The following is a 25,900-nucleotide window of genomic DNA, read 5'->3' as shown; positions in this document are numbered from 1 at the left end:
CTATTACTGTTTATGTAAATGCATTCTGAATGACAGCAACATCCTACCATCCTTCCTCAAGAATATATAACCAACTGGGTGATTTATCGCGCCCCGTGCCCACCCCCTCCCACGATTCACGTCACTCCCCGCACACCCCCCCTCCCGCAATTCGCAACCCCCCCTCCCACAATTCACGCCCCCTCCCACGCTTTGCGGACCCCCGCCCTCTCCTGCGATTCGCGGACACCTGCGCCCCCTCCCTCCCTTGATTCACGGCACCCCCCACGCCCCTCCCACAATTCACGGCACCCCTAAGCCCCTCTTTAGTCCCCCGTATACTCACACACATCTATCACTACCCAGCTTCCTGCTCTCCTGAACCGTAACTTCCACCACTGGGGAGTCGCTGACGCTGTGTTGCCCACATGCCCCTATCATGCCTCATAGCCCAGCCTCCTGCTCTCATGCACCCGAACTCCCACCCAGTAGGAGGAGACACTGACTAAGGGCCACCATCCTGTACTGCCACGCTGGACCCTCACCCACTGGCAGAAGCTGCACAGTATCTCCCACCCTCCTCTTTAGTCCCCCTTATGTCCACACACCCCTATCACTACCCAGCCTCCTGTTTTCCTGTGTCATGACCTCCGCCAGTGGGGAGCCGCTGACTCAAAAACACCCTACTATACTATTGCACACACACACCTAAACAACATGCACACATAGCCCCCCCCCCACACCCACAAATGTCACTGTACCATCCACACTATCAATGTACATCTTACTCTGTAACCGCTTTTTAATTAAACAAAACAATACACACCCCCTTCCACATCATATGCTCTCTATTTAACACATTTCACCTATAACTCAAGTTGCAATACAGGCCATCTTTCATACAATTCTAACCATCTTTCTCATATACAAATGTTCACAAATTAAGGGGGCGCAGCCCCTTACGACAGTGTGAAGAGCGCCCGTAGGGCGCGATGAATCACCTAGTATAATTGTAAATGTTTAAAGGCACAGGTTAAGGAGGTGTGCTGGAGGTGTGTGGCACTATTTAATTGGTGGGCGAGGTTAATAAGCAACTGCACACAGGCAGATAGATGCAGCGGCTTCACCAGGCGGACACAAGCGGAGTCCCGAAGAATCATGACAAATGTAAGTGCATCCCGCCCCTAGACTCTGGAAATTACCCATGATGAAGTAGCTCCAGCTACACATCATTCTATGTAGGCTTAGGTGTCAACCGTGGCACTCTATATTAACAAGACACTACAAAAACTTTCCTAGTAAAGTTGAAAATCTTGAACTTCAAGTGACTACCTTACATATAAGACTAGCTATCACACCAATTGTAATGTCGTGGACACTGCCAAACAAACATATTTCCAAACTCTGATCTCAGCTTATGCCTCTAACCCCCAAATGACTTTTTAATACATGTCTTAAGTCTTTCTTACCTAACCCAAATCGACCTTGCTTCCAACTTTAAGGAGAAGATTGATAAGATCTGAGATGATATTGTGTGTTCTTCCTTAGTCAGTGACCTGATTCGTTCCCTATCTGAACCCTGTGGCACATTGATACCACAAATAAAAATAAAGTATCAACGCACCTCCTCTCCTTTCGGTATCGCAAATGGCACCAGACAGGGTTGTCCTTAATTTTTGCATTAGTAATGGAACCCCTCGCCACAAGATTACGAAACAACTCAGATATCGGTGGTGTGCAGGTAGGGACGACCAAACATAAGATTGCATTATATGCAGACGATGTTCTGCTGTCTTTGGGAAACCCAATCCCTGCAATCTCTACTAGCCAAAATATATTTATATTCCCAATTATCTGGCTATAAAATTAATGCTCAAGACTAAAGTTCTAGACTTCTACCTCCCTGGGCCAACCAAACTAACGCTGGAGGCTTCTTTCCCATTTATTTGGCACAAGTGGAAAATTAAATACCTAGGTATTTTTTTAGCTCACCAGCTCTTTCAGGCAAATTTTACCAGGGTTTTATATCAAATTAAAACAGACCTACTTGCTTGGTCCTCCCACTTCATATCATCGATAGGCAGAATAAACTCGGTGAAGATGAATGTACTTCCTAGGCTCCTTTATCTTTTTCAGACCCTCACAATTTTTGTCCCTTCCTATGTATTTACATTTCTGAGATTTCAAACTTCCCATTTTATCTGGGTACACAAACACCCCAGAATCTACCTGCAAACAATACAGTGCCCCACACATAATGGAGGACTGGGTATCTCAGACTTTAAACAATGTTATATTGCAGCACAGTTAGCACACTGTGTTCAATGGTGTAATCCCGAGGCAAGGAAGGTCTGGACAGATATTGAGGCTGCAGAATTTGGACTTTCCTCCGTCTCTTCCCTTCTATGGATCCTGAGACTCAAACGACTTCAAGGTATAACCTCCAACCCAATAGTGTCTCAATCTCTATCTGTTTGGGACTATGCAAATAAAAAGTATAACTTAGCACCCAGCCCATCCCCTATCATCCCTATCCTAAATAATCCTGCCTTTCCTCCGGGCATGCATAACACTGCATTCCTCCCGTGGAAAAACAAAGGCATATTATTTTTCAACGACATCACCAGAGATTAGTTTTTTTTCCCCAATTCCTTAAATTTAGACATCTTCACTCCACAATGAAGTCTATTGTCACCAACAGGCCCTTATCTACTTTTAAAGCACTGTGCCTTCGATAGTCCACCACTAGAGGACTGATATCTCTTACATACACGTTACTCACTGATAACCCCCCAACTAGCCACTTTCGGATTGGTCAGAGATCTGGTTCAACGCTGCCTCTAGCTGTATATGTGTCAAAATTAAAGAAAACACCTATAAATTGCTTTATACAGGTAGGTGGTATTATGTTCCCTCTAGTCTTAGCAAAATATACCCCGATGTATCAGACAGATGTTGGAGAGGATCGATGCAGCAGAATCATTCATGCTTATCTGATGGACGGATTTATAGCGGATTTATGGAAAGAGGCCAATACACAGAAAATCTATTACTTGCACCCTGTCACACCAGGGGGCTTAGTCGACGAGACTGAGACCTCTGGTGGGGACCTGGACCGGTACCTGAACCGGGAAGGTTGGAGAGGACCCTTGCGCATGGAGTGCGCGACAGTGCACCCAGAGCCAATAAGCAGTCAGAGGTAAAATACAACCGGAGTTTATTTGCAGATGGTTGTAATATTAACAGACAGTAAAGTATGCAGGAGAAATGACAGTTTATGCAGATTGCAATACTTTACAGATGCGATGATATGTGGGATCGATGGTGGAACATCGGATGTGAAGACTGTGGGTCCGGAATGACGGACGGAAGACTGGAGCTTGACTGTGGGTCCGGAATGACGGACGGAAGCTTGGCTTGGAGATCCGGAATATCGGACTATCGATGATGATGTGGGAACATCGGATTCGGGTATCGGATATGGAAGGAGACTGTGGGTCCGGAATGACGGACGGGAGATGACTGTGGGTCCGGAATGACGGACGGAAGCAGGAGATCCGGAATATCGGACTAGCGATGAAACATCGATGGTGGATGATGCTGGAGCATCGGAAGGACCAGAGTCCCGGAGCTAGGCTTGGTCGCTGGGCTGAGAGGCAGGATCACAGGCGGTGGAATAACCTGGACTTCACAGGAGATGGAACAACCTGGAACACACTGCAGCATGGAAAACAACACCAGCAGAGAAATACACTTGCACGGAGACAAGGACAGCTGACCATACACTGGAGACAACTGAAGCACTAGCAATGGTTCTGAGAGCTCCCAGCATACTTATCCCCACTGGGTGGCCAGGATTGGCCGAGGAAGTATGACAGGGAGATCAGAACCAACAGGATTGGACAGCACAGACATGTGACTGGGAAGAACATGGCAGCCTCCATGTCTGCTATGGCGGGAAAGTGTGTTTGTGCACACCATGCTGGATACTGGGAGCAATGGCGGCAGACAGGTGGATTGCCGTGCACTGGGGACTGTCACTGGGAGACAGGACGCCGGCAGAGATGACGTCTGGACCGCAAGCTGAACCTGCGGAGGCACTTAGCCGGTAGGAAAGTCTGTCTGACAGCTCGGATCGTGACAGCACCCCCCCTTTAAGGGTGGCCCCAGGACACCTTTTAGGCTTGCGGGGAAACTTGGAGTGGAACGCCCGGATGAGTCTGGGAGCATGGACATCGATGGCATTGGTCCATGATCGCTCTTCGGGGCCGTAGCCCTTCCAATCGATCAGATATTGCAGACGACCATATCGGATGCGAGAGTCCAAGATCTTACTGACCTCATATTCTGTTCCACGCTGGGTGCAAACCTTAGGAGCCTTGGGGAGCTTGGAATGAAAGCGATTCAAGACCAGCGGCTTGAGCAGCGAAATGTGGAATGTAGCTGGCACTTTCAAATAGGGCGGCAACTTGAGCTTGTAAGCTACTGGATTGATGACTCGCTCAACTGGGAAAGGACGAATATATCGGGGAGCGAACTTCATCAATGGCACTCTCAATCGAAGATTCTTAGTTGACAACCAGACACGATCTCCTGGACGGAGGGCTGGCACAGCTCTGCGTTTCCTGTCGGCAAATTTTTTGTACCTGCTTGAAGCCTTCAGAAGTGAAGAACGAATGAGCTTCCAGGATTTGACGAATTGCCGGATGGTCGTGTCGACCGCTGGAACAGAGGACACAGGTTGCAGAGTGAAGTCAGGAACTCGAGGATGAAACCCATAGTTGGCAAGGAATGGAGTGACATTTGATGAAGAATGATATTGGTTATTATGGCAGAACTCTGCCCATGGAAGGAGTTGAGCCCAGTCATCTTGGGAAGAAGAGACATATGTGCGGAGAAATGCTTCAAGGTCCTGATTCACCCTCTCCGTTTGGCCATTGGTTTGAGGGTGGTAGGCTGTGGAAAACTTTACTTTCAATAGTTTTTTATTAAGAATTTTGTTCCGATATCACGGAAGGGGAAGGGGTACAAAAAACAGAGATAAATGGGGAGGGGTGAGGGGACATAGGAAGGGGGAAGTCCAGGTGCATAGCGTTATAGTAAAAATTATACATCAAGATAACATTCTTAAACAACACTAAAATAAGAGCATTAACACACAAATCGCACAGTATCAATCAATCTCTAACAGTAGGTTAGCTCCCTCACTTGAGGTGGAATAGTCTAGCCAGCTAGACCATTTGGTTAGGGGAGAGTTGGCCCCAAGAGAGTATGGTAGTCCTATGGTTTCCATCTGAAAAGCATGCTGGATCTTCTTAATGATTTTGGTGAGAGATGGAGGGGAGGGAGTTTTCCAGTTTTGTGCTATTGCAGCTCTGGTGGCTATTAGAATATGGCCTAAGACATAGTGGGAAGTGGTGGGTAAATTATTCGGGTATATATGGAGCAGTGCTAGTTCGGGGGATAGTGGGATCGAGTGGTGTAGAACTTTCGCCGCTAGGGCGAAGACATTTTTCCAGAGCTGAAGGATCCTAGGGCAGGACCAAAACACATGGAAAATATCTCCCAGCTGGCCGCAATTCCTCCAACATTGATTGGATATTGTGGGCCAAATCTTGTGCAATTTAACCGGTGTGAAATAAAGACCATGTAACAATTTGAAATGCATTTCCGTGTGATTAGTATTTGGACATGGTATGTGATGAGGTAAGATTGATTCCCATTGTTTCTGGGTGAAAGAGCATTTCAGATCAGCTTTCCATTTCAGTTGCGAAGATGAATTGCTATACATAGGGTCTGTTTGTACTATAGCGTACCAGAATTTGATAGAGCCCCTGCAATTTCCAGAGGATATTTTGGCCAAAATACTAGGAGGGGGGAGAGTTATCGGTCCAGCGGACCGTATGGAGCTATTTATCCAATGTACTACTCGAGTGTATGTAAAGAGTTCAGAGGGTTGGAGTTTAAATTGAGATTGTAGTGAAGTAAAAGGGGTGATCGATGTGCCATCTACTATGTCAGTAATAGAGTCAATGCCTAGGGATAGCCAGGAGGCCAAATTCAAATCTGGGATTATATGTGAGAGCGCCTGTAGGGAGAGTTAACGAGTAGGCAGCGTAAGGAACTTAGATGAGAGTACAAGCTCATCCCATGCTTTCAGTGAATCTGAGATGGCTCGAGGGGTATTACGTGGGAGGGGTCTCTGTTGAGTTGGGATCCACAGTAGGTCTGTTAGGGGGATAGAGGGGTATAGCAGTCTCTCTAAGTCCACCCATTGTTTCGTACCCTGAGGCAGGGACCAATCACTTATTTGGGCAGCTAGGCAAGCAAGTTGGTATTTTTTCAGGTCTGGGACCCCCAGGCCGCCAGCTTCCCGCAATTTAGTAATTCGCGTATAAGCTATTCTTGGGGGCTTCTTCTTCCATATATATTTTAGTATTATGGAGTGTATCCTGCTGATTACTTTCTGGGGGATCAAATATGGTATTGAGTGAAACAGGTACATTAGTTTTGGGAGAATTGACATTTTAAAGGCTGCTATTCTCCCCAGCCATGATATTTCCAAGTCTACCCATCTCTTTGTCAGTGATTCTATTTGGGTTATAAGTGGTGAGAAGTTAAGCTCTGTAGTCTTGGATAGGGAGTTGGATATTTGGATACCGAGGTAGAGGATAGAGTCTGATTTCCAGTTGTATTTGTAGGTCTGTTTAAGTTGGGATAGTGTGTGTGGCTTCAAATTAAAAGGTAAAGCCTCGGTTTTAGACGTATTTAGTTTATAGAATGAAGCCGCCGTGTAGTGTGTAATGATTTTGTGAGCAATGGGAAGAGAGATTACTGGTTTTGATACAAATAGAAGGACGTCGTCCGCAAACAAACTGAGTTTATGACGAGACGTCCCAATTTGTATACCAGGGAAGGAGAGAGATTGGCGAAAGGCTATCGCCAGGGGTTCTATTGCCAATACATACATAAGGGGAGAGAGGGGACATCCTTGTCTCGTGCCATTGGAAATTTTAAAAGGAGATGAGGAGAAGCCATTCGTATATACTAATGCAGTCGGGGAGCTATAGAGGGCAAATATGGAGGACAATATCCCGCCTTTCAATCCATTTCTCGCTAGAATTTCCCGGAGGAAGCCCCAATGCAGCCTATCGAATGCCTTCTCAGCATCAAGTGAAAGAAAAAGGGCCTCTTCATTGCTATTTGCAAGGTATTCGGCTAGGTTGAAGACACGTCTAGTGTTATCTGTTGATTGTCTGCCCCTGACAAATCCTGCCTGGTCGGGGTGAACAATCTGGGGGATATAGGGGGCAAGTCTGTTCGCTATCACTTTAGAGAAAATTTTTAAGTCTGTGTTGAGCAAGGCTATTGGTCTATAACTGGAGCAGAGGGAGGGGTCTTTACCTTGTTTATGGATAGTAATGATTTGAGCTTGTTGCATTTCTTCGGGCAGTGACCCGTGATCTGTGGCATGTTGGTATAATGGAGTGAGAAGTGGGGTGAGGTCTGGTGCAAATTGTTTGTAGAAGGAATTAGTATACCCATCAGGGCCAGGAGCCTTCCCCTGGGGTAGAGATTTGATAACCGTCGAAACTTCCTCTTCAGTCCAATGGGAATTCAGGGAGTCTAAGTTAGCCGGGGACAGAGACTGGAAATGGAGGTCCTCTAAGAAGGAAGAGATTAACGTGGGGGTGGGTTGAGTCGTATCGGAGTCCGACTGTAGATTGTATAGTTTTTTGTAATAGTCGGCAAATGCCTCTGCTATATCCGATGGGTTAAGGAGTTTCCTCCCATCTGGGGTTTGGATCAGTTTTATTCTATTATGAACTCTCCGTACTCTCAATTTATGTGCCAAGAAGGCATTAGATCTATTACCTAACGTGTAGTATTTCTGCTGGAGTCTAGTATAGGCATATTTCATGCGGTCGAGAAATAAAGTTTGGAGCTGATTGCGGATCGAGACTAATTCCTTTCTCAGGAGGCGGGATGGTCGGGATCTATTTAGAGATTCTACTTGTAGCAATTGTTTTTCCAAGTCTTCCTGTTGTTTTAAAGCGCGTTTTTTGAGGCTAGCTCCGATTTGTATAAATGTGCCTCGAAGTACAGCTTTCAGCGCACACCAATGGGTGGGCACGGAAGTGTGAAGTGGTGAGTTTGTGGCTAGGTATGAGTGTAAAGCCTCTGAAACTGCAGAGCGTGTCTCAGGGGATCGTAGTAGGTATTCCGGGAGTCTCCAGGGGCGAGGGGGTATTTTGGAGTCATGAATGTTCCAAGACCAAGTTACAGCCGCATGATCAGACCAGACTATGGGGACTATGGACGATTTGGTGGTCTGTTGGAGTAGCCACTTATCTGATAGGATTAAATCTATGCGGGAGTAAGAATTGTGTAATTGGGAGAAAAAGGTATAATCTCTGACCGATGGTGATTTTGTCCGCCAGACATCATATAAATCGTACTCTATCAACAAGCGGCTTAGGGGGCTTAGTGTGCGAAGCGTTCTGGATGTGGCTGAGGGTTGTGGGGCTTTGTCTAGTTTCTCATCTGGGACTATATTGAAGTCCCCCATAATTATCAGATGGCCTTTCTGGACCTTTTGAATAGTGGTAAATAGTTTGCGTAAGAAGGAAATCTGATTGGTATTCGGGGCATAAAGTGATACTAGGGTTATTAATTTATCTTCCAGTTTCCCCACCAAGATTAAGTAGCGCCCATCTTTATCAGATATTTGCGAGGTCAGATCAAACTGTACTGAATTGTGGAAGAGAATAGCCACACCTTGCTTTTTGAAGGGGCTATTTGCAAAGTAGCCTACAGGGTAGCGGGAGTTATGGAGGGAAGGTGGGGCCTTTGCTGTGAAATGTGTCTCCTGCAGACCTACTACTGTAGATTTTTCCTTGTGGAAGGTTTCCAGAGCCTGGCGCCTCTTATTTGGGGAATTCAGACCGTGCACATTCAATGAAAAAAATTTAACCATTTGGGAGATTGAAGGGAAGAGATATATCTAGTGAGGTGGTGTGCGTACCGGCGGACTCGAAGTAAGGGGGGGAAATAACAGTGGGTAGGCATAAAAAGAAACAAACATCATAGGGAAAGGGGAAAGGTATGGGGTAGTAGAAAACTGAAATGACCCTAAGACAAGGGTCAGAGTGTTTGTCGCCTAGAAAAATTGGCAACAAATCAAAAAACATTATGGGAGTGACCTGAATTGGGTCCCTCTCATGCATTTTAAACAGTAAACAACATGTAACTGATACAAACATGTATAGCATTCTATATCAACGGTATTAGGTAATGCAAACTATTAAGTGTGTAACTTCAGAGATAAGAGAATCACTGGTATATAGTGGGAGGTGAATTCCCGTAGCACATTATGAACAAGTTATCAAGTATAGATCTTAAGAAGTAGTATAAGGAACTACACAGATAAGGGAAAATATTAACAGTCCAAGTGATTCTAGGGGATGGAGCCCACTACACTGAAGTGGAAGAGTGGACTAGTAAGGGCTCGCATCCCTATCTCAAGAGTACCTGCCCATACGGCTCAGTTGGTTATAAAGGACATCATGGGCTTCCAATTCATTTCAGTCCACCGGCACTTGGGCAGATGAAGCAGGTTTCGGGACGGGGATCGAAATATCCCAGTCTGCCAGCAGCTTAACTCCAGCTTCAAAGGAGGAGATCACAAATGAGGATGAATCATATTGTATGATGAGTTTTACAGGGAATCCCCACCTGTATTGGATGCCATTTTCCCGGAGGGCTGACGTGATGGGGTGGAAGGCGCGTCTCTTTGCCAAAGTAAATTGCGAGAGATCGGGGTATATCTGGAGGCCACCTAGAATGTTGGACCCATCCGCCAGTCTGGCTGCTTTGAGGATTTCTTCCTTAATGTGGTAAAAGTGGATTCTAAGGAGAACATCTCTGGGGTAGGTGGATGTGAATTTTCCCCTGAGTTTGGGCAGACGGTGGATGCGGTCAACGACTAGATCTTGTGCCGTAGCTGACGGGAGCAGTTTTTGGAACAGTTTAGTGGCGTATTCCTTTAGTTCCGAGGGGGCCACAGAGTCTGGCACACCGCGGATCTTTAAATTGTTTCTTCTGGACCTGTCCTCCAGGTCCGCCATTTTATCCCTCATTGAGGCGACCTCATCTTGTAGCTCAGAATGTGAGGCCAGCAGGTCGTTATGGGACGTCACCAATTCCTGCATCTTGTTTTCTAAATGGTCAGTACGGCCTGCTATTCCCACTATGTCCTCTCTGAGTGTTTGGATTGAGGTCTCTAGGCCAGTGAGAATGTCTGTACGGAACACCGATAACATTTTAAGCATAGAATGAGTTGTGAGCGGGGCCTGCGGGTCGAGATCCATTTTCATATCCGCGAGGGAGTTGGAAGATGCGGATTTAGAGGATTTGGATGGAGTAATAGAAGATCTCGGAGGTGTGGGTGTAAATTTCTGGACCTGGGCCTCAGGTTTTATGAAGCGTACAGGTGCAGGCCTTTTAGGGGTTTTGGCTCCTCTTTTTGACGGCATGATAGGAAGGGCAGAGGCAACTGTAGCAAGGAGAGTTTTGAGCGATGGAAGCTGGAAGATAGCTCTATGACATGTAGAATGCTATACGGACAGCATGAGAGGGGGGATAGAATATGTATAATCACATTTCCTTCCCATCAGTGCTGTTTGTGGTAGGTGAACCCGAGGGACCCATTGAGGAGGTACCAGGAAGGGGTAATCACATCCTGGCTGCAGGCATGCTGGTGGTGTGAGCAGGGTGGCAGGTGTAAGTGAGAAGCACTTTTCTCGGCTGGTGTAACAGTGCACCACAGCTTCAGCAGAGTAGGTACTGGGGTAGGGGCTTTAGCTTCCTTTATTTGCAGCTCAGTCTCAGCAGCTGGGCTGATCTTGGAGGCTGCAGCGATTTTTTCCCCAGTGCCACAACCAAGATGGCCGCCGCAGATTTGAGGTGAAAGCTGGGCCAGAAGAGGGGATCAGGGTGGGTAAGCAGGACTTACCACAGCTCCAGCGGCTCAGGGGTCCATCTGGGGGATGGCTGGGAAGTCGTTGGTGGGTTCCCAGAGGCTCCGGCGGCGTCTTCTCGCCGCGGAGCTCGATTCCCGGCTGCCGCCCTAAATCGAGGCCCCGGCTCCGGAGCTGCGGTTAGGCCGCAATCCGCAGAAGCCTGCAGACAGGCTTCCCGACTCTGCTGCCGCCCGCGACCAAGCACCGGAGGGGTGGGGAGGCTCCAAGGGTCTCTCTGGGGTCTTTTTGGCGTTTGTGGGCCCTTGTAGTACCTCTATAAAGTCAGGGTTTGTGGGAGCCCTGTGAAGGTGCTGCTGCTCGTAATGGCTGCCAGGCCACGCCCCCCCGGCTGTGGAAAACTTTAACTTGATTTGAAGCAAGGAGCACAGGCTTCGCCAGAATTTGGCTACGAATTGGACTCCTCTATCGGAGATGATTTCAAGAGGCAGTCCATGAAGCTTGAATATCTCTTTGATGAAGAGCTGAGACAGCTTGGAAGCTGACGGAAGACCGGTGAGGGGAACGAAGTGAGCCATCTTGGTGAACCGGTCAACAATCACCCAGATGGTGGTGAACTTGTCAGACTCTGGAAGATCAGTTACAAAGTCCATAGAGATATGCGTCCAAGGACGATGTGGCACTGACAGTGGCATCAATTGCCCAGGAGGAGACTGACGACTGGTCTTGTGCTGAGCACATTTAGCACAAGAAGAAACAAAGTCCTGTACGTCCTGTTTGAGGGACGGCCACCAGTAGGACCTGGTGATAAACTCGTAAGTTTTCTGAATGCCTGCATGGCCAGCGAATTTTGAAGAATGCGCCCAACAGAGCAACTTCTTTCTTAGAGCTGGCTTTACATATCTTTTCCCTGTAGGGGGCGTGAGATTTGAAACTCTCGTTGCGGAGAATGCCACTGGATCAATAATAAAGTGTTGATGTGTGGACTTAGACTCACTTTCTTGCTCCCATGAGCGGGAAAGGGCATCAGCTTTTCGGTTTTGTGTCCCTGGACAGAATGACAGCTTGAAACGGAACCTGGAAAAGAAAAGTGTCCATCTGGCTTGACGGGGATTTAAACATTGAGCAGACTTGAGATACAGAAGATTCTTGTGGTCTGTGATAATTGTGATCTCATGAACAGCGCCCTCTAGAAGATATCTCCATTCTTCTAATGCCAACTTGATGGCGAGGAGCTCTTGATCGCCGATAGCATAGTTACGCTCTGCAGGCAGGAACTTACGGGAGTAGAACCCACAGGGATGAAGATGACCATCGGGCGCTTTCTGCGAGAGGACTGCCCCGACACCCACGGAGGAGGCATCAACCTCGAGAATAAAGGGCAAGGTGGTATCAGGTTGTCTTAAAACAGGAGCGGAAGTGAACCTCTGTTTCAACAGATGGAAGGCTTCGATGGCTTCTGCCGGCCACTTCGCTGGATTAGACCCCTTTTTAGTCAAGGCAGTGATGGGAGCCACAATAGAAGAGAAGTTACGAATGAATTTTCTGTAATAATTGGCAAAACCCAGGAAACGTTGAATACCTTTCAGCGAAGAGGGAATTGGCCAATCTTGGATGGCCTGCAGTTTTCCTGGATCCATTTGAAGACCAGAACCGGAGACAATGTACCCTAGGAAGGGTATAGACTTCACCTCGAAGACACACTTCTCCAGTTTACAGTAGAGATGATTAGCTCGCAGCCGGGACAGAACCTCTTTGACCCAATAACGATGTTCAGTGATGTTATTGGCGTAGATTAAAATGTCATCGAGATATACAACTACATGACGATACAGAATGTCCCGAAAAATCTCATTGACGTAGTGCTGGAACACGGCTGGGGCATTGCTGAGCCCAAAGGGCATGACGAGGTACTCATAGTGGCTGTCTCTGGTATTAAACGCCGTCTTCCACTCGTCGCCCTCTCGTATGCGGATGAGATTGTATGCACCCCTCAGATCGAGTTTCGTAAAGATGGTTGCACCGCTGACACGGTCAAACAGCTCGGTGATGAGGGGCAACGGATATCGGTTCTTTACTGTAATGTCATTGAGGCCGCGATAATCAATGCAGGGACGTAGGCCTCCATCCTTCTTCTTGACGAAGAAGAATCCTGCGCCAGCAGGAGAAGTCGAAGGACGGATGAATCCCTTTGCCAGATTTTCCTTGATGTAATTGGTCATGGCTTGAGTCTCTGGAAGAGAGAGAGGATAGGTTCTACCTCTGGTGGTTCTTTGCCTGGGATAAGTTCGATAGGGCAATCCCACGGTCTGTGAGGAGGTAGGACATCAGCGCCAGACTTGCTGAATACATCTGAGTACTCTTGGTAGGGAAGAGGCGGAAGGTCTGCTGCATCGGCTGAAGAATGACGAGCTGGGAGTACCTTTTGGAGACAGGTACCGGAGCAGGAAGGATCCCAGGAAAGGATTTCCGATGTCTTCCAATCAAGACGAGGATTGTGAAGACGGAGCCAGGGTAAACCCAGAACCAGAGCATGAGTGGCTCGGGGTAAAACCAGGAAGGACAAAAGTTCAGTGTGCAGGACTCCCACTTTTACTGTAAGTGGCAAAGTTCTGCGGGAGACTGTCGCATCAGGAATCCTACTGCCATCCACAGCAGTAAGGAAGACAGTCTTGGAAAGACTTTCAGTGGGTAACCCCCACTTGCGGACCAGTTCTGCAGTAACGAAGTTGCCAGCGGCACCGGAATCAAGAAGTGCGGAGACAGTCTTGAAATGCTGACCAACTTGTAGGGAAACTGGAAGGACACAATCAATTGCTGATGGAGAGGACTTAATTACTCCTAGCCTACCCTCTCCTTGACGGGCTAGGAGGAGGAGTTCTCCTTGACGCTTTGGGCATGCAGAAATTTGATGTGCAGGATCGGCACAATACAGGCAGAGCTGTGCCAACCGTCGATGTCGACGTTCTCCTGGAGACAAACGGAAACGGTTTATCTCCATTGGTTCTTCTTTGGAATGGACCGCAGGAGCAGTGGGTAAAGAAGGCGGAGGAGTTGGCACTTTAACTGGAGCGCTCTTGTGACGTTCTACAGCCCTTTCTCGGAAGCGTAGGTCTACTTTGATACACAATGAAATAAGGTCACTTAGACCTGAGGGTAAGTCTCTGGTAGCGAGTTCATCCTTAATACGATCGGATAGGCCATGCCAGAAAGCTGCGTATAAGGACCCATCACACCAGGAGAGTTCAGACGCCAGAATCTGGAACTGGACCAGATATTGCCCGACGGAGCGGGATCCCTGTCTGAGACGGAGGAGTTCAGTGGAGGCAGATGCTGATCGCCCAGGCTCATCGAAGATACGCCGGAATGTTGACACGAAGTCCTTGTAATTGGACAGGATGGCATCAGATCTTTCCCATAAGGGAGACGCCCATTCTAACGCTGCTCCACACAGGAGGGAGATGATGTAGGCGATCTTGACCCTTTCAGTAGGGAAGTTGCTGGGTTGCAGCTCGAAGTGAATCTCACACTGATTGAGAAAACCTCGACAGGTCTTGGGGTTCCCATCATACTTGGTGGGGACAGACAGATGAAGGCGAGGTGCAGCAGCCATCACAGGAGGATGAACTGGACTTGGAAGTTCTCTGACAGGCTCAGGGCCACTGAGAGTGGTCTGTAGCTTATCCAGCCGGGAAGACAGATCTTGCAGACAATGAATCACTTGGCTCTGCGCAGCCTCTTGCTGATCCAAGCGAACAGCCAGTTGCTGTACAGGGCTGGGTGGAGATGCTTGGTTTGTGGCTGGATCCATTTGGCTAGTGCTTACTGTCACACCAGGGGGCTTAGTCGACGAGACTGAGACCTCTGGTGGGGACCTGGACCGGTACCTGAACCGGGAAGGTTGGAGAGGACCCTTGTGCATGGAGTGCGTGACAGTGCACCCAGAGCCAATAAGCAGTCAGAGGTAAAATACAACCGGAGTTTATTTGCAGATGGTTGTAATATTAACAGACAGTAAAGTATGCAGGAGAAATGACAGTTTATGCAGATTGCAATACTTTACAGATGCGATGATATGTGGGATCGATGGTGGAACATCGGATGTGAAGACTGTGGGTCCGGAATGACGGACGGAAGACTGGAGCTTGACTGTGGGTCCGGAATGACGGACGGAAGCTTGGCTTGGAGATCCGGAATATCGGACTATCGATGATGATGTGGGAACATCGGATTTGGGTATCGGATATGGAAGGAGACTGTGGGTCCGGAATGACGGACGGGAGATGACTGTGGGTCCGGAATGACGGACGGAAGCAGGAGATCCGGAATATCGGACTAGCGATGAAACATCGATGGTGGATGATGCTGGAGCATCGGAAGGACCAGAGTCCCGGAGCTAGGCTTGGTCGCTGGGCTGAGAGGCAGGATCACAGGCGGTGGAATAACCTGGACTTCACAGGAGATGGAACAACCTGGAACACACTGCAGCATGGAAAACAACACCAGCAGAGAAATACACTTGCACGGAGACAAGGACAGCTGACCATACACTGGAGACAACTGAAGCACTAGCAATGGTTCTGAGAGCTCCCAGCATACTTATCCCCACTGGGTGGCCAGGATTGGCCGAGGAAGTATGACAGGGAGATCAGAACCAACAGGATTGGACAGCACAGACATGTGACTGGGAAGAACATGGCAGCCCCCATGTCTGCTATGGCGGGAAAGTGTGTTTGTGCACACCATGCTGGATACTGGGAGCAATGGCGGCAGACAGGTGGATTGCCGTGCACTGGGGACTGTCACTGGGAGACAGGACGCCGGCAGAGATGACGTCTGGACCGCAAGCTGAACCTGCGGAGGCACTTAGTCGGTAGGAAAGTCTGTCTGACAGCTCGGATCGTGACACACCCATTCCAAATGACCCCAAATATTTTCTTCTACCACTAGATGTCCCAACCCTACCCAAGCCACAAAATAAAATGATGCGTCATGTGGTCTCTGCGACCACTTGTCAGATCGCGATGGATTGGGAAAAGCTGATGGCTCCCTCCAAGCACTCCATAATATCCAGCTTATGGCACGTGTACCGCATGGAGTACATGACAAGCATCCTTAAACACTCCTCTAAAAAATTCAACTCTGGACTCCTTGGACTTCCCTCCAGCAGATCACCTCACCTTTCACTACATGATACTGAGCATTGTTGACAGACCCCTAATATATTACTACTATTATCATATTCCACCGAAGACCCACCCTTTCCTTTTCTTTTCCCTCCTACCTTTCTTCCTACCTCCATTCTCCATCCTCTTCCTTTTTCTACCTATTGGTCTCTTTCTTTTTCCTGTCTATTTTATGCTCTTCTCACAATTTTTTCTTATCTCTTTATAAAATTGTTAAAAAGGATTACGTTCTCTACTACACCACAGATGACTTTTCCAATTTATGTGTGTACTTTAATGCTTCTATGTTATGGAGCTATTTCTATTTTGTATCGTGATTCATCAATAAACAAATTTTGAAAAAAAAAAAAAACGAAAAGAAAGTGTCAACACATTTCTCTTCCTCATACGCTACCTCTCCTCTTGATCCTGTACCCTCAGAAATATGTAAAGCTCTGTCTCCTGTGCTCATCCCAACCTTAACTAAAAAGTTTAATCTCTCTCCTGATATCTTCCCTTCTCTGTTCATGCATGCAGTGATAACTCCAATTCTGAAAAAACACAATTCTGACCCAAACTCTCTCCACCGTCCCATCTTTCTACTCTCATGCCCCTGCTAAGTGAGAGATTGCCTACACACACCTCACGCACTTTCTTAATTTACACAACTTATTGTACCCAATTAGGCCAGGCTTTTGTTCCCAACATTCCACAGAGACATCACGGACTAAAATAGTGCATGATCTGGTCACTGTTAAATCCAAAGTGCATTACTCCTCATTCTTCTTCTCTGCCGCTTTTGACAATGTTGACCATTCTCTTTTTATACAAGCACTACAATCCCTAGATCTTCAGGACACATCCCTTTCTTGGTTCTCATCCTACCTAGCTAATCGCTCTTTTCAGATTCCACCTTCTGTTCACCACCTATATCTGTAGGAGTACAACAGGGCTCGATATTAGGTCCTCTGCTTTTCTCAATCTATACCACATCTCTTGACAAACTAATCAGCTCTTTTGTATTTCAGTATTGATACTCATCGTTGTGGAGATATTGTCACTCATACTTGTTTGGCTGGCCAAATTCGCAACACGTGGTGCAAAATAGCTGTGCTGCAACATCACCGCTCAATGGGGGAAATTTACTAAAGGAAATTTGTAAAAAATAGGTGTATTTGGATCCAGAAATGCACTTATTTTTGACATTTACTATCCCGAAAATACGGCAATTTGTATTCGTATTGATAGCACATCAATACGAATTGTGTATTTTCGGGATAGTAAGGGGGACATTTACCAAAATGGATTCGTAGAAAAAAGGTGTATTCGTAGGGAGAAATACACCTTTTTTTTACGAATTTGTATTTTCGGGATTTACAATCCCAAAAATACAACAATTCGTAGTCCTAAAGATGGAACATTCGTATTTGTAGTTACAAATACGAATGTCTACACCATCGATAGAATACGACAGAAATCACCATTCAAAAGAATGGTGGTTTCTGATTTACTAAGCAGCCGTACTGACAATACGGCTGCTTAGTGGTGTGAAACACCCACGCAAATACGACAGGAAAATAGAACACCATTTTCCTGTTCTATTTGCGTTTTAGCCTGCACGGATCAGTCAGATCCGTGCAGGCTTCAGTGTAAAAAAAATAGAAAAATAAATAAATAAAAAAAAAAAACGGCGTGGGGTCCCCCCCACAGCCATAACCAGCACCAGGCTGAAGGAGCCGGGGCCGGTAATTAAAAATCAGGGAGCCCGACAAATAGGGGTTCCCCGATTTTTAACAACCAGCCCCAGGCTCCAGGTCCGGGGCTGGTTCCCAAAATACGGGGGACAAAATGAGTAGGGGTCCCCCGTATTTTAAGAACCAGCCCCAGGCACAAACAGCCAGCAGGGTAATGTCACAGCCGGGGGACACTTATAATATAAGGTCCCGCGGCCAAAACATTAACCCTACCGACCAGTCAGCCTGGCCAGGGGCCCTGGGGGAGTGGGGACCCCCCCAATAAAGGGGTCCCCCCCCTCCAGGACTTACCTGACCAGGCTGAAGCCTGGTGCTGTCCTCGATGCCCCTGGGCGGTGGGCATCGAGCTGATAAATGTTGTAAAAAATAGATAAACCATTGTTTTTTACTGTGGCACTACAAGTGCCAGCAAGCCTCCCCAGCAAGCTGGGACTTGGAGAACCACAAGTCCCAGCCTGCTGGGCATTAAAGGGCCCGCTGGCACTTGTAGTTCTACAGTTAAAAAAATAGTGCACAAAACACACTGACACACTTTTAAAATAAAACTTTATTACACACAAAGCCCACACACACTAATACTTACCTATCTTCTCTCCGTAGGTAGCCCTGATGTCCTGTGTCGGCGTCTTCTGGTCCTGTGTCGTCTTCTTCCTCCATGTCGACGTCGCTGTCGGCGATGGTGTCCCCGTCCGGATCCGAAGAAATCCATTTGGGAAGCTGTGGAAGGAAACCATACTCACCTGTCCCAGCGCGACGTAGTCCAGGTAAGGGTCTTTGCAAAAAAATAAACCGAAAACCCCGAAACCAAACCGGACACGACGGAGACGCACGGTGTGTTTGTTTACATCGTGCGGCTCCGCCTCCCGAATGCCGCTATTGGCCGCTAGGCCGCAAGGCGGCCAATAGCGGCATTCGGGAGGCGGAGCCGCACGATGTAAACAAACACACCGTGCGTCTCCGTCGTGTCCGGTTTGGTTTCGGGGTTTTCGGTTTATTTTTTTGCAAAGACCCTTACCTGGACTACGTCGCGCTGGGACAGGTGAGTATGGTTTCCTTCCACAGCTTCCCAAATGGATTTCTTCGGATCCGGACGGGGACACCATCGCCGACAGCGACGTCGACATGGAGGAAGAAGACGACACAGGACCAGAAGACGCCGACACAGGACATCAGGGCTACCTACGGAGAGAAGATAGGTAAGTATTAGTGTGTGTGGGCTTTGTGTGTAATAAAGTTTTATTTTAAAAGTGTGTCAGTGTGTTTTGTGCACTATTTTTTTAACTGTAGAACTACAAGTGCCAGCGGGCCCTTTAATGCCCAGCAGGCTGGGACTTGTGGTTCTCCAAGTCCCAGCTTGCTGGGGAGGCTTGCTGGCACTTGTAGTGCCACAGTAAAAAACAATGGTTTATCTATTTTTTACAACATTTATCAGCTCGATGCCCACCGCCCAGGGGCATCGAGGACAGCACCAGGCTTCAGCCTGGTCAGGTAAGTCCTGGAGGGGGGGGACCCCTTTATTGGGGGGGTCCCCACTCCCCCAGGGCCCCTGGCCAGGCTGACTGGTCGGTAGGGAGAATGTTTTGGCCGCGGGACCTTATATTATAAGTGTCCCCCGGCTGTGACATTACCCTGCCGGCTGGTTGTGCCTGGGGCTGGTTCTTAAAATACGGGGGACCCCTACTCATTTTGTCCCCCGTATTTTGGGAACCAGCCCCGGACCTGGAGCCTGGGGCTGGTTGTTAAAAATCGGGGAACCCCTATTTGTCGGGCTCCCTGATTTTTAATTACCGGCCCCGGCTCCTTCAGCCTGGTGCTGGTTATGGCTGTGGGGGGGACCCCACGCCGTTTTTTTTTTTTATTTATTTATTTTTCTATTTTTTTTACACCTTGCAGCCTGCACGGATCTGACTTGATCCGTGCAGACTGCTAGAAATAATTCGTATTAGCGGCCGTATATACGGCCGCTAATACGAATCATTACACCATCGGAGGGTTACAAAGCAGTCGTATCTGACTGCTTTGTAAATCCCCCTCCGGAACACGACTTGCATACGACTTAAACAGTCGTATGCAGTCGTAGGGAAACAACCAATACGAAAAACTAGGTTTTTCATATTGGTAAATTTCCCCCTAAATGTCAAAAATAAGTGTATTTCTGGATACAAATACACCTATTTTTTTTACAAATTTCCTTTAGTAAATTTCCCCCAATGTGTTTCTTTGACCTGCTGGAGCAAATTAGACGCACGCACATGACGAGCACCAATCGCTACGGACGAATTACTCACCAATACATATGTTTTTGTTGAAATTGTGGACGTTTTTGCCTGTTTTTTAATTTGTCATTTTTCGCCAATGCCATTTCGTTAAAAAAAAAAGAAAAAGTTCAAACGCCCGTAATTACTGTAAATATTAAAGTACAGTTTTTTGTTCCGGCTAGCCAAAATAAACTGACTTAATTGAATACTCTGTATTCTGTTTCTTTACTGATGTTTATCCTACATTATCTGCCTATTTTCTTCTTTTTGTATTCGATATTGGCCTCTTATCTCAACTATTATTTTCTTTTAAAATGAATGATTAAAAAAAAAAGTTATAATTAACGTTTCTCAAATGAAACATCGCTAATAAAAGTAAAATTATGATTATTTCATGTTTGATGTGCTCATAAAGCAGGATCAAGCCTTTTGTCTGGTCTATTATGTGCCCTTTAAAACAGAAGATGCACTTTTTAATCAGTGCATTTGCCCAAGGGCATCCTTAATATAAAAGTACTTTGTCTCCAGTGTAAGCTGTGATCAAGCTTTTCCTAAATCACCAAATACTTCCCTTGGGTTGACCGTTTTTCTACACAAATTATGGCTTTGAAAAATATACACCAACTTCTTTTTGCCTAAGGATAGGAGCGATGAGCTGAAAGTTGCTCTTTATTCCATGTCATCCGTATGTAGTTGTGGGGATGCGGTCATTTGGTCTACTGCATTATGGTAGAAAGTCATTAGGTCGAATCCATTAGGTCGACATGCTAAAAGGTCGACATGACTCTAGGTCGACATGGGAGAAGGTCGACATGATTCTAGTTCGAAAGGTCATTAGTTCGACAGGTCATTAGTTCGACAAGGTCATTAGTTCGACATTGTCTATGTCGACATTCACAAGGTCGACATGGAGTTTTTCAATGTTTTTTGAGCCAACATGTGCCGACAGGCGGTATTTCATGCCCTACCATCCACTAGGGCGTGGTGGGAGAATAAAATAGTGTGCCGAGCGTAGCGAGGCACCGTGCCCGACGCATAGCGAGCGCAGCGAGCGATGCGAGGGGATGCAGTGCACTTTAAACTGTGTCCATGTCGACTGTGTTGACATTCAGGTAAAAAAACAGTGAAAAACCCCATGTCGACCTTGTGAATGTCGACATAGACAATGTCGAACTAATGACCTTGTCGAACTAATGACCTGTCGAACTAATGACCTTTCGACCTAGAATCATGTCGACTTTTTCCCATGTCGACCTAGAATCATGTCGACCTTTTAGCATGTCGACCTAATGGATTCGACCTAATGACTTTCTACCATAATGCAATAGACCAAATGATCCCAACCCGTAGTTGTGAACCTGGTAAAACTGTCACTTTGCCTCCAGATGCCCGCTCTTAACAACAAATGTAAGATTAGGTTACCTCTCAGTCACTGCTGGATTTCTTGCTGTGAATACATCTGTGCTCTCTGATCGTATCCAAAAACCACAGAGTGCAGAGTCTTTGACATTTAGGAAACAGAAACTATTTAATCCAGTAAAGAAAATAAAGACACCCGGAATAATTTACCAAACACAAATCCTGCAAAATGTTTGGTGACTTAACAGATCTCCATTTGCGGTAATTGCATCTCTTGCACCTAATGTGCATTATATTCATCCAGAATAGCATTATTTGGGAATACGATCACTAGGACTAAAAGCATTAGATCGACATGACTGTAGGTCGACATGAATGTAGGAGAAAATAGATGTTTCTCTGCCGACGTGATAGCTGCAATGGCTATCTAGCCCTTACTTTACAAAATGCATCCACTTCATCTAGAAAGTCCACTGGGGTAGGGCCCAGTCAAACGTGGTTTCCCCTTCATTGTGAACCACGTACCTTTGAGATGATAAACAGCCAATCAGGTTTTTGGATGAAATGTCCTAAACCATGATTTAGACCCTATTACATTTATCCATAGGGAAAATTTTTAAAAACCTTCTAAAGAATGGAGAAATATTCAAACAACTTAGTGCTAGCATTTTGAAAAATGATCAGTACAAGCTTATTGGTTGCTTTGGGACAATTCTCCACCTGTCCGCTTCTCTACTCTTTAGAACATTTGAGACATTTCCACCCACAGTCTGCTAATCTGTGTGCACAATAAATATTCCAAATGGTATTTCTGCACACTAGTAGGGATCTGGGGGATCTGGAACATATGTGAGCACTACTTGTAAAAATTGGACTTATTTATTTATTTATTTACAGTTTCTTATATAGCGCAGCATATTCCGTTGCGCTTTACAATTGGAAACAACAGTGATTTAAACCGGGTAGATACAAACCGACATGGAGGTACTTATCAAATCCTTTCAGATCCTTTAAAATCAACAACAGTCACTAGGTTGACACCTTGAAGTGGTCAACATACCCAAAGTTGACATTGACACAAGGTCGACAAAAACGTATGGTGCCGCTCTCTTCTCTATGTGCAGTGCATAGCCCGCTCTCATCTCTCTATCCAGTGCATAGCCCACTCTCTTCTCTCTCTATAGTGCATAGCATGCTCTCTTCTCTCTCTCCAGTGCATAACCTGCTCTTTTCTCACTCTCCAGTGCATAGCCCACTCTCTTCTCTCTCTATAGTGCATAGCCCGCTCTTTTCTCTCTGTCCAGTGCATAGCCCGCTCTCTTCTCTCTGTCCAGTGCATAGCCCGCTCTCTTCTCTCTGTCCAGTGCATAATCTGCTCTCTTCTCTCTCTCCAGTGCATAGCTCGCTCTTATCTCTCTGTGCAGTGCATAGCCTGATTTCTACTCTCTGTGCAGTGCATAGCCCGCTCTCTTCTCTCTGTTTAGTGCATAGCCCGCTCTCTTCTCTCTGTCCAGTGCATAGCCTGCTCTCTCCAACCACTGTCCCCAATACACAGCCCTTTCCCTTCACTCACTCTCTCTTAGGGCAGTATTCAATGCCGCCAGCGAGGGGGGGGGGGGGGTCTGCGGTGAGGGTGGCTTGTTTTTGGCCATTCTCGCTGTTTAACCCCTGCGCCGGCTGCTCACCCTATTCAACATACCTTGGGAATCCTCGCTGTCAGAGGACGGCGAGGATTCTTCCAAATGGCGAGGTTCGCAGCTAATGCAGGGAGCCCGGCCGGCCACACACATCGTTTCCACCTCGCTGTATAAACCCAGCGAGGTGGAAAAGGTGGGTACAGGGGGTTTAGTTGAATACTGACCCACGAGCTGTGACTGCTCGCTGTCACAGCTTGTTAAATAGCATTTAATATACCCCATTATGTACAGCCCCATTCCTTCAATTGTGCTTCTCAATACACAGCCCCTTCACTCCATCTCCATAATATGCAACCTTCTTTCTATCCATTAACCCCTGCCCCCATGCATAGCCCCTCTCTTCACTCCAATACACAAGCTCTTCACTCACCCTCTCAATTACACTGCCCTTTGCCTTCACACATTACCCTAAATACACAGACTCCAATCCTCTAATCACTATGTCAGTGAACACCTGATCGCTCTTGAACATTCCCATTTCCAATAATTCTTCACATCCTCAACTTGGTCTCTGCTCCTCACTGTTTATCCTGCCCATTAAACACTCTCTCTACTCTCCAGTAGTCCTACAATCTTTGTACCTCACAGTTCTTATCTCACATTCATGGCCCAGATTGTGAATAACTACTAGTTGCAGAGAAGTTGCCATTGGGGCTCATTGAGCATAATAAGTGTTCTGCTCAATAACAAAGAAAATACATAATTTGTTTTACAATCGGTGGCGCCATCTGCACTTTCCAGGAATCGCTGGAAATCATTGACTGAAAACTACAGTTGATTTGAACCGTCAGTCGGCTGCACAAATGCATACATGTGACAATGACAGGCCAATTACAGAAAGAGAGTACTGTCAAGAGATGGTCAACTGGAGGACAGTGACGGGAACCATCACTACATCACCATTGGAAATCAGCCTTCAATGGTGTAGAAAGATCAGAACTCTGTAATGATGTCAAAACATCAACCATAGGTGGAAAAACAATTGCATTAACTCCAACGTGCATGCATAAATTAATTTATCCCCCAAGGGCAGTATGTATTTGATAATATACATGTTGCCCCTAGAACTTGATTGTTTCGATATATATAGAAACCACTGTGTTCTATGAAATTCTAAAATAGCTGGATGATGTTATTTTGATAAAAAAAGATTAGGATGCAGAGCACGTCTGCGGTTCTTTAGTGCTCTATTAATATATACCGTTGCTACAAAAGAGGGGAGGTCTTGAAAAAAACCAGCTGACTGGCACAGGAGAGGGAGGAGGATGCTGGACAACAGGTGGTATTGAGACATGCTGGCTGAGACACTGCTTAGAGCAAACATGTCATACATTAATGTACCGGAGTCTTGCTTGTGCTGTCTGCAAATTCAGCTGATCTTTGACACAAGCTCTGTGTGCCCATAGCGACAAGCAGTCATGGCTGTCAGGCACGAGCTTGGCAAAACCATCAGGAGGATAGCTCGTCTCTTTTTCTGGTTCCCCAAATCTCTAAGAATCACCAGGGGTAGGAAGCTAAAGATTCTGTGGAAAACTGCTGGTAAGATAAATGTAACACCATGTGTTTGTAAGGCATGTATATTGCAAAATCAGGTCCTTACTGTAAGTGGTTTATCTTTTATTCTGCATATTTGTTTTCTTCCATTTAATGTGTTAGCTGTGAGTGGAGCTGCAGTAGCATCTTGTGCTTGTCTTCTAGAGCTAGAGGCAGTGAAAGGGTTAGACTTTGCTAGTGTTATCTGGGCCTGCAGCACAGTGCATTGCAGAGACATGCACACAATGGAGATGGCTTTTCTGCACTGGCTGTGTGTCTGGTATAGGTGGAATAGGGAGACCATAGCTGCTGCTGCTGCTGCTAATCAGGATCCTGTCTCCATCATACTATATGCAGCACTACTAACATGACAGGTAATCACTTGTTCTTAATGTGATGATAAAACACATTTTAGCGCTATTACTGCAGATTTTTCTTTTAAAAACTATACATTATGTTTGTGCTATACAAATCGGTCATTTTAGCTTTCATGAGCTTAATGAATGTGGAAGGCATTAGGCTGCATTAGGTGTCCGGTCCCTGGGTCGGCAATGTCTAGGTCGACAGTGACTATTTTGCCCACTAATGGTCGAGACTGACTAGTCGACACCTTAGAATGGTCGACATACCCTAATTCAACAAATGGTGTTGAATCAGGCCCTTAGTGTGTTCACTTTTTTGGCACCTAATTTTCCACCCAGAAATGACCATTCAGAGGGCCCAGAAGAAAGAGATGCATATATGTCTGCCATATTGCTGCAGCGCAGGTGCATCTAAACTAGTGTAACACTATTTATTTATATATTTATTATCAATTTTTTATATAGAGCACACAAATTCCACAGCGCTTTACAGAGAATAGTTGAACATTCACATCAGTCCCTGCCCCAGTGGAGCTTACAATCTATTTTTCCCTACCATGTGTACATGCACACAGATATTCTAGGGTTAATTTTGTTAGGAGCCAAATAACCTACCGCTATATTTTTAGATTCATGGTTTCCCTTCGTACATGACTGTCCCCATCATTACATTTACTGTACCTTATTCAAATCAGCATATTTAACACTAAGTAAAACACTACAGAATATGGCTTTTATGGGGCCATAAGGGGGACACCCATTAGCCTCCAGTAAAGGGCCCACATAGTGGGCTGAGGTACTTCAGACGCACCAT

At 46.4% G+C, this 25,900-nt stretch overlaps 1 protein-coding gene across 3 annotated transcripts in view; it reads left to right on the top strand.

The window, feature by feature from the left end:
• RASSF3 (Ras association domain family member 3) overlaps positions 1-25,900 on the top strand; it is a 181,305-nt gene that overhangs the window by 31,236 nt on the left and 124,169 nt on the right. Inside the window, exon 1 of one of the 3 annotated variants that reach the window (XM_083182467.1) lies at positions 24,435-24,730. The exons of the other annotated variants lie outside the window; for them this stretch is intronic. Within the exon in view, the coding sequence (XP_083038593.1) occupies positions 24,610-24,730 (121 nt within the window). The 5' untranslated portion in view covers positions 24,435-24,609. Of the gene's footprint in view, positions 1-24,434; positions 24,731-25,900 lie in introns of those variants that run through there. 3 annotated transcript variants of the gene reach the window in all.

Source organism: Crinia signifera, chromosome 4 (assembly GCF_055691185.1).
Source record: "Crinia signifera chromosome 4, ASM5569118v1, whole genome shotgun sequence".
Lineage (NCBI taxonomy): Eukaryota > Metazoa > Chordata > Amphibia > Anura > Myobatrachidae > Crinia > Crinia signifera.
Note: the sequence above shows the minus strand (reverse complement) of the source record. Positions and strands in the feature narration are given on the sequence as shown.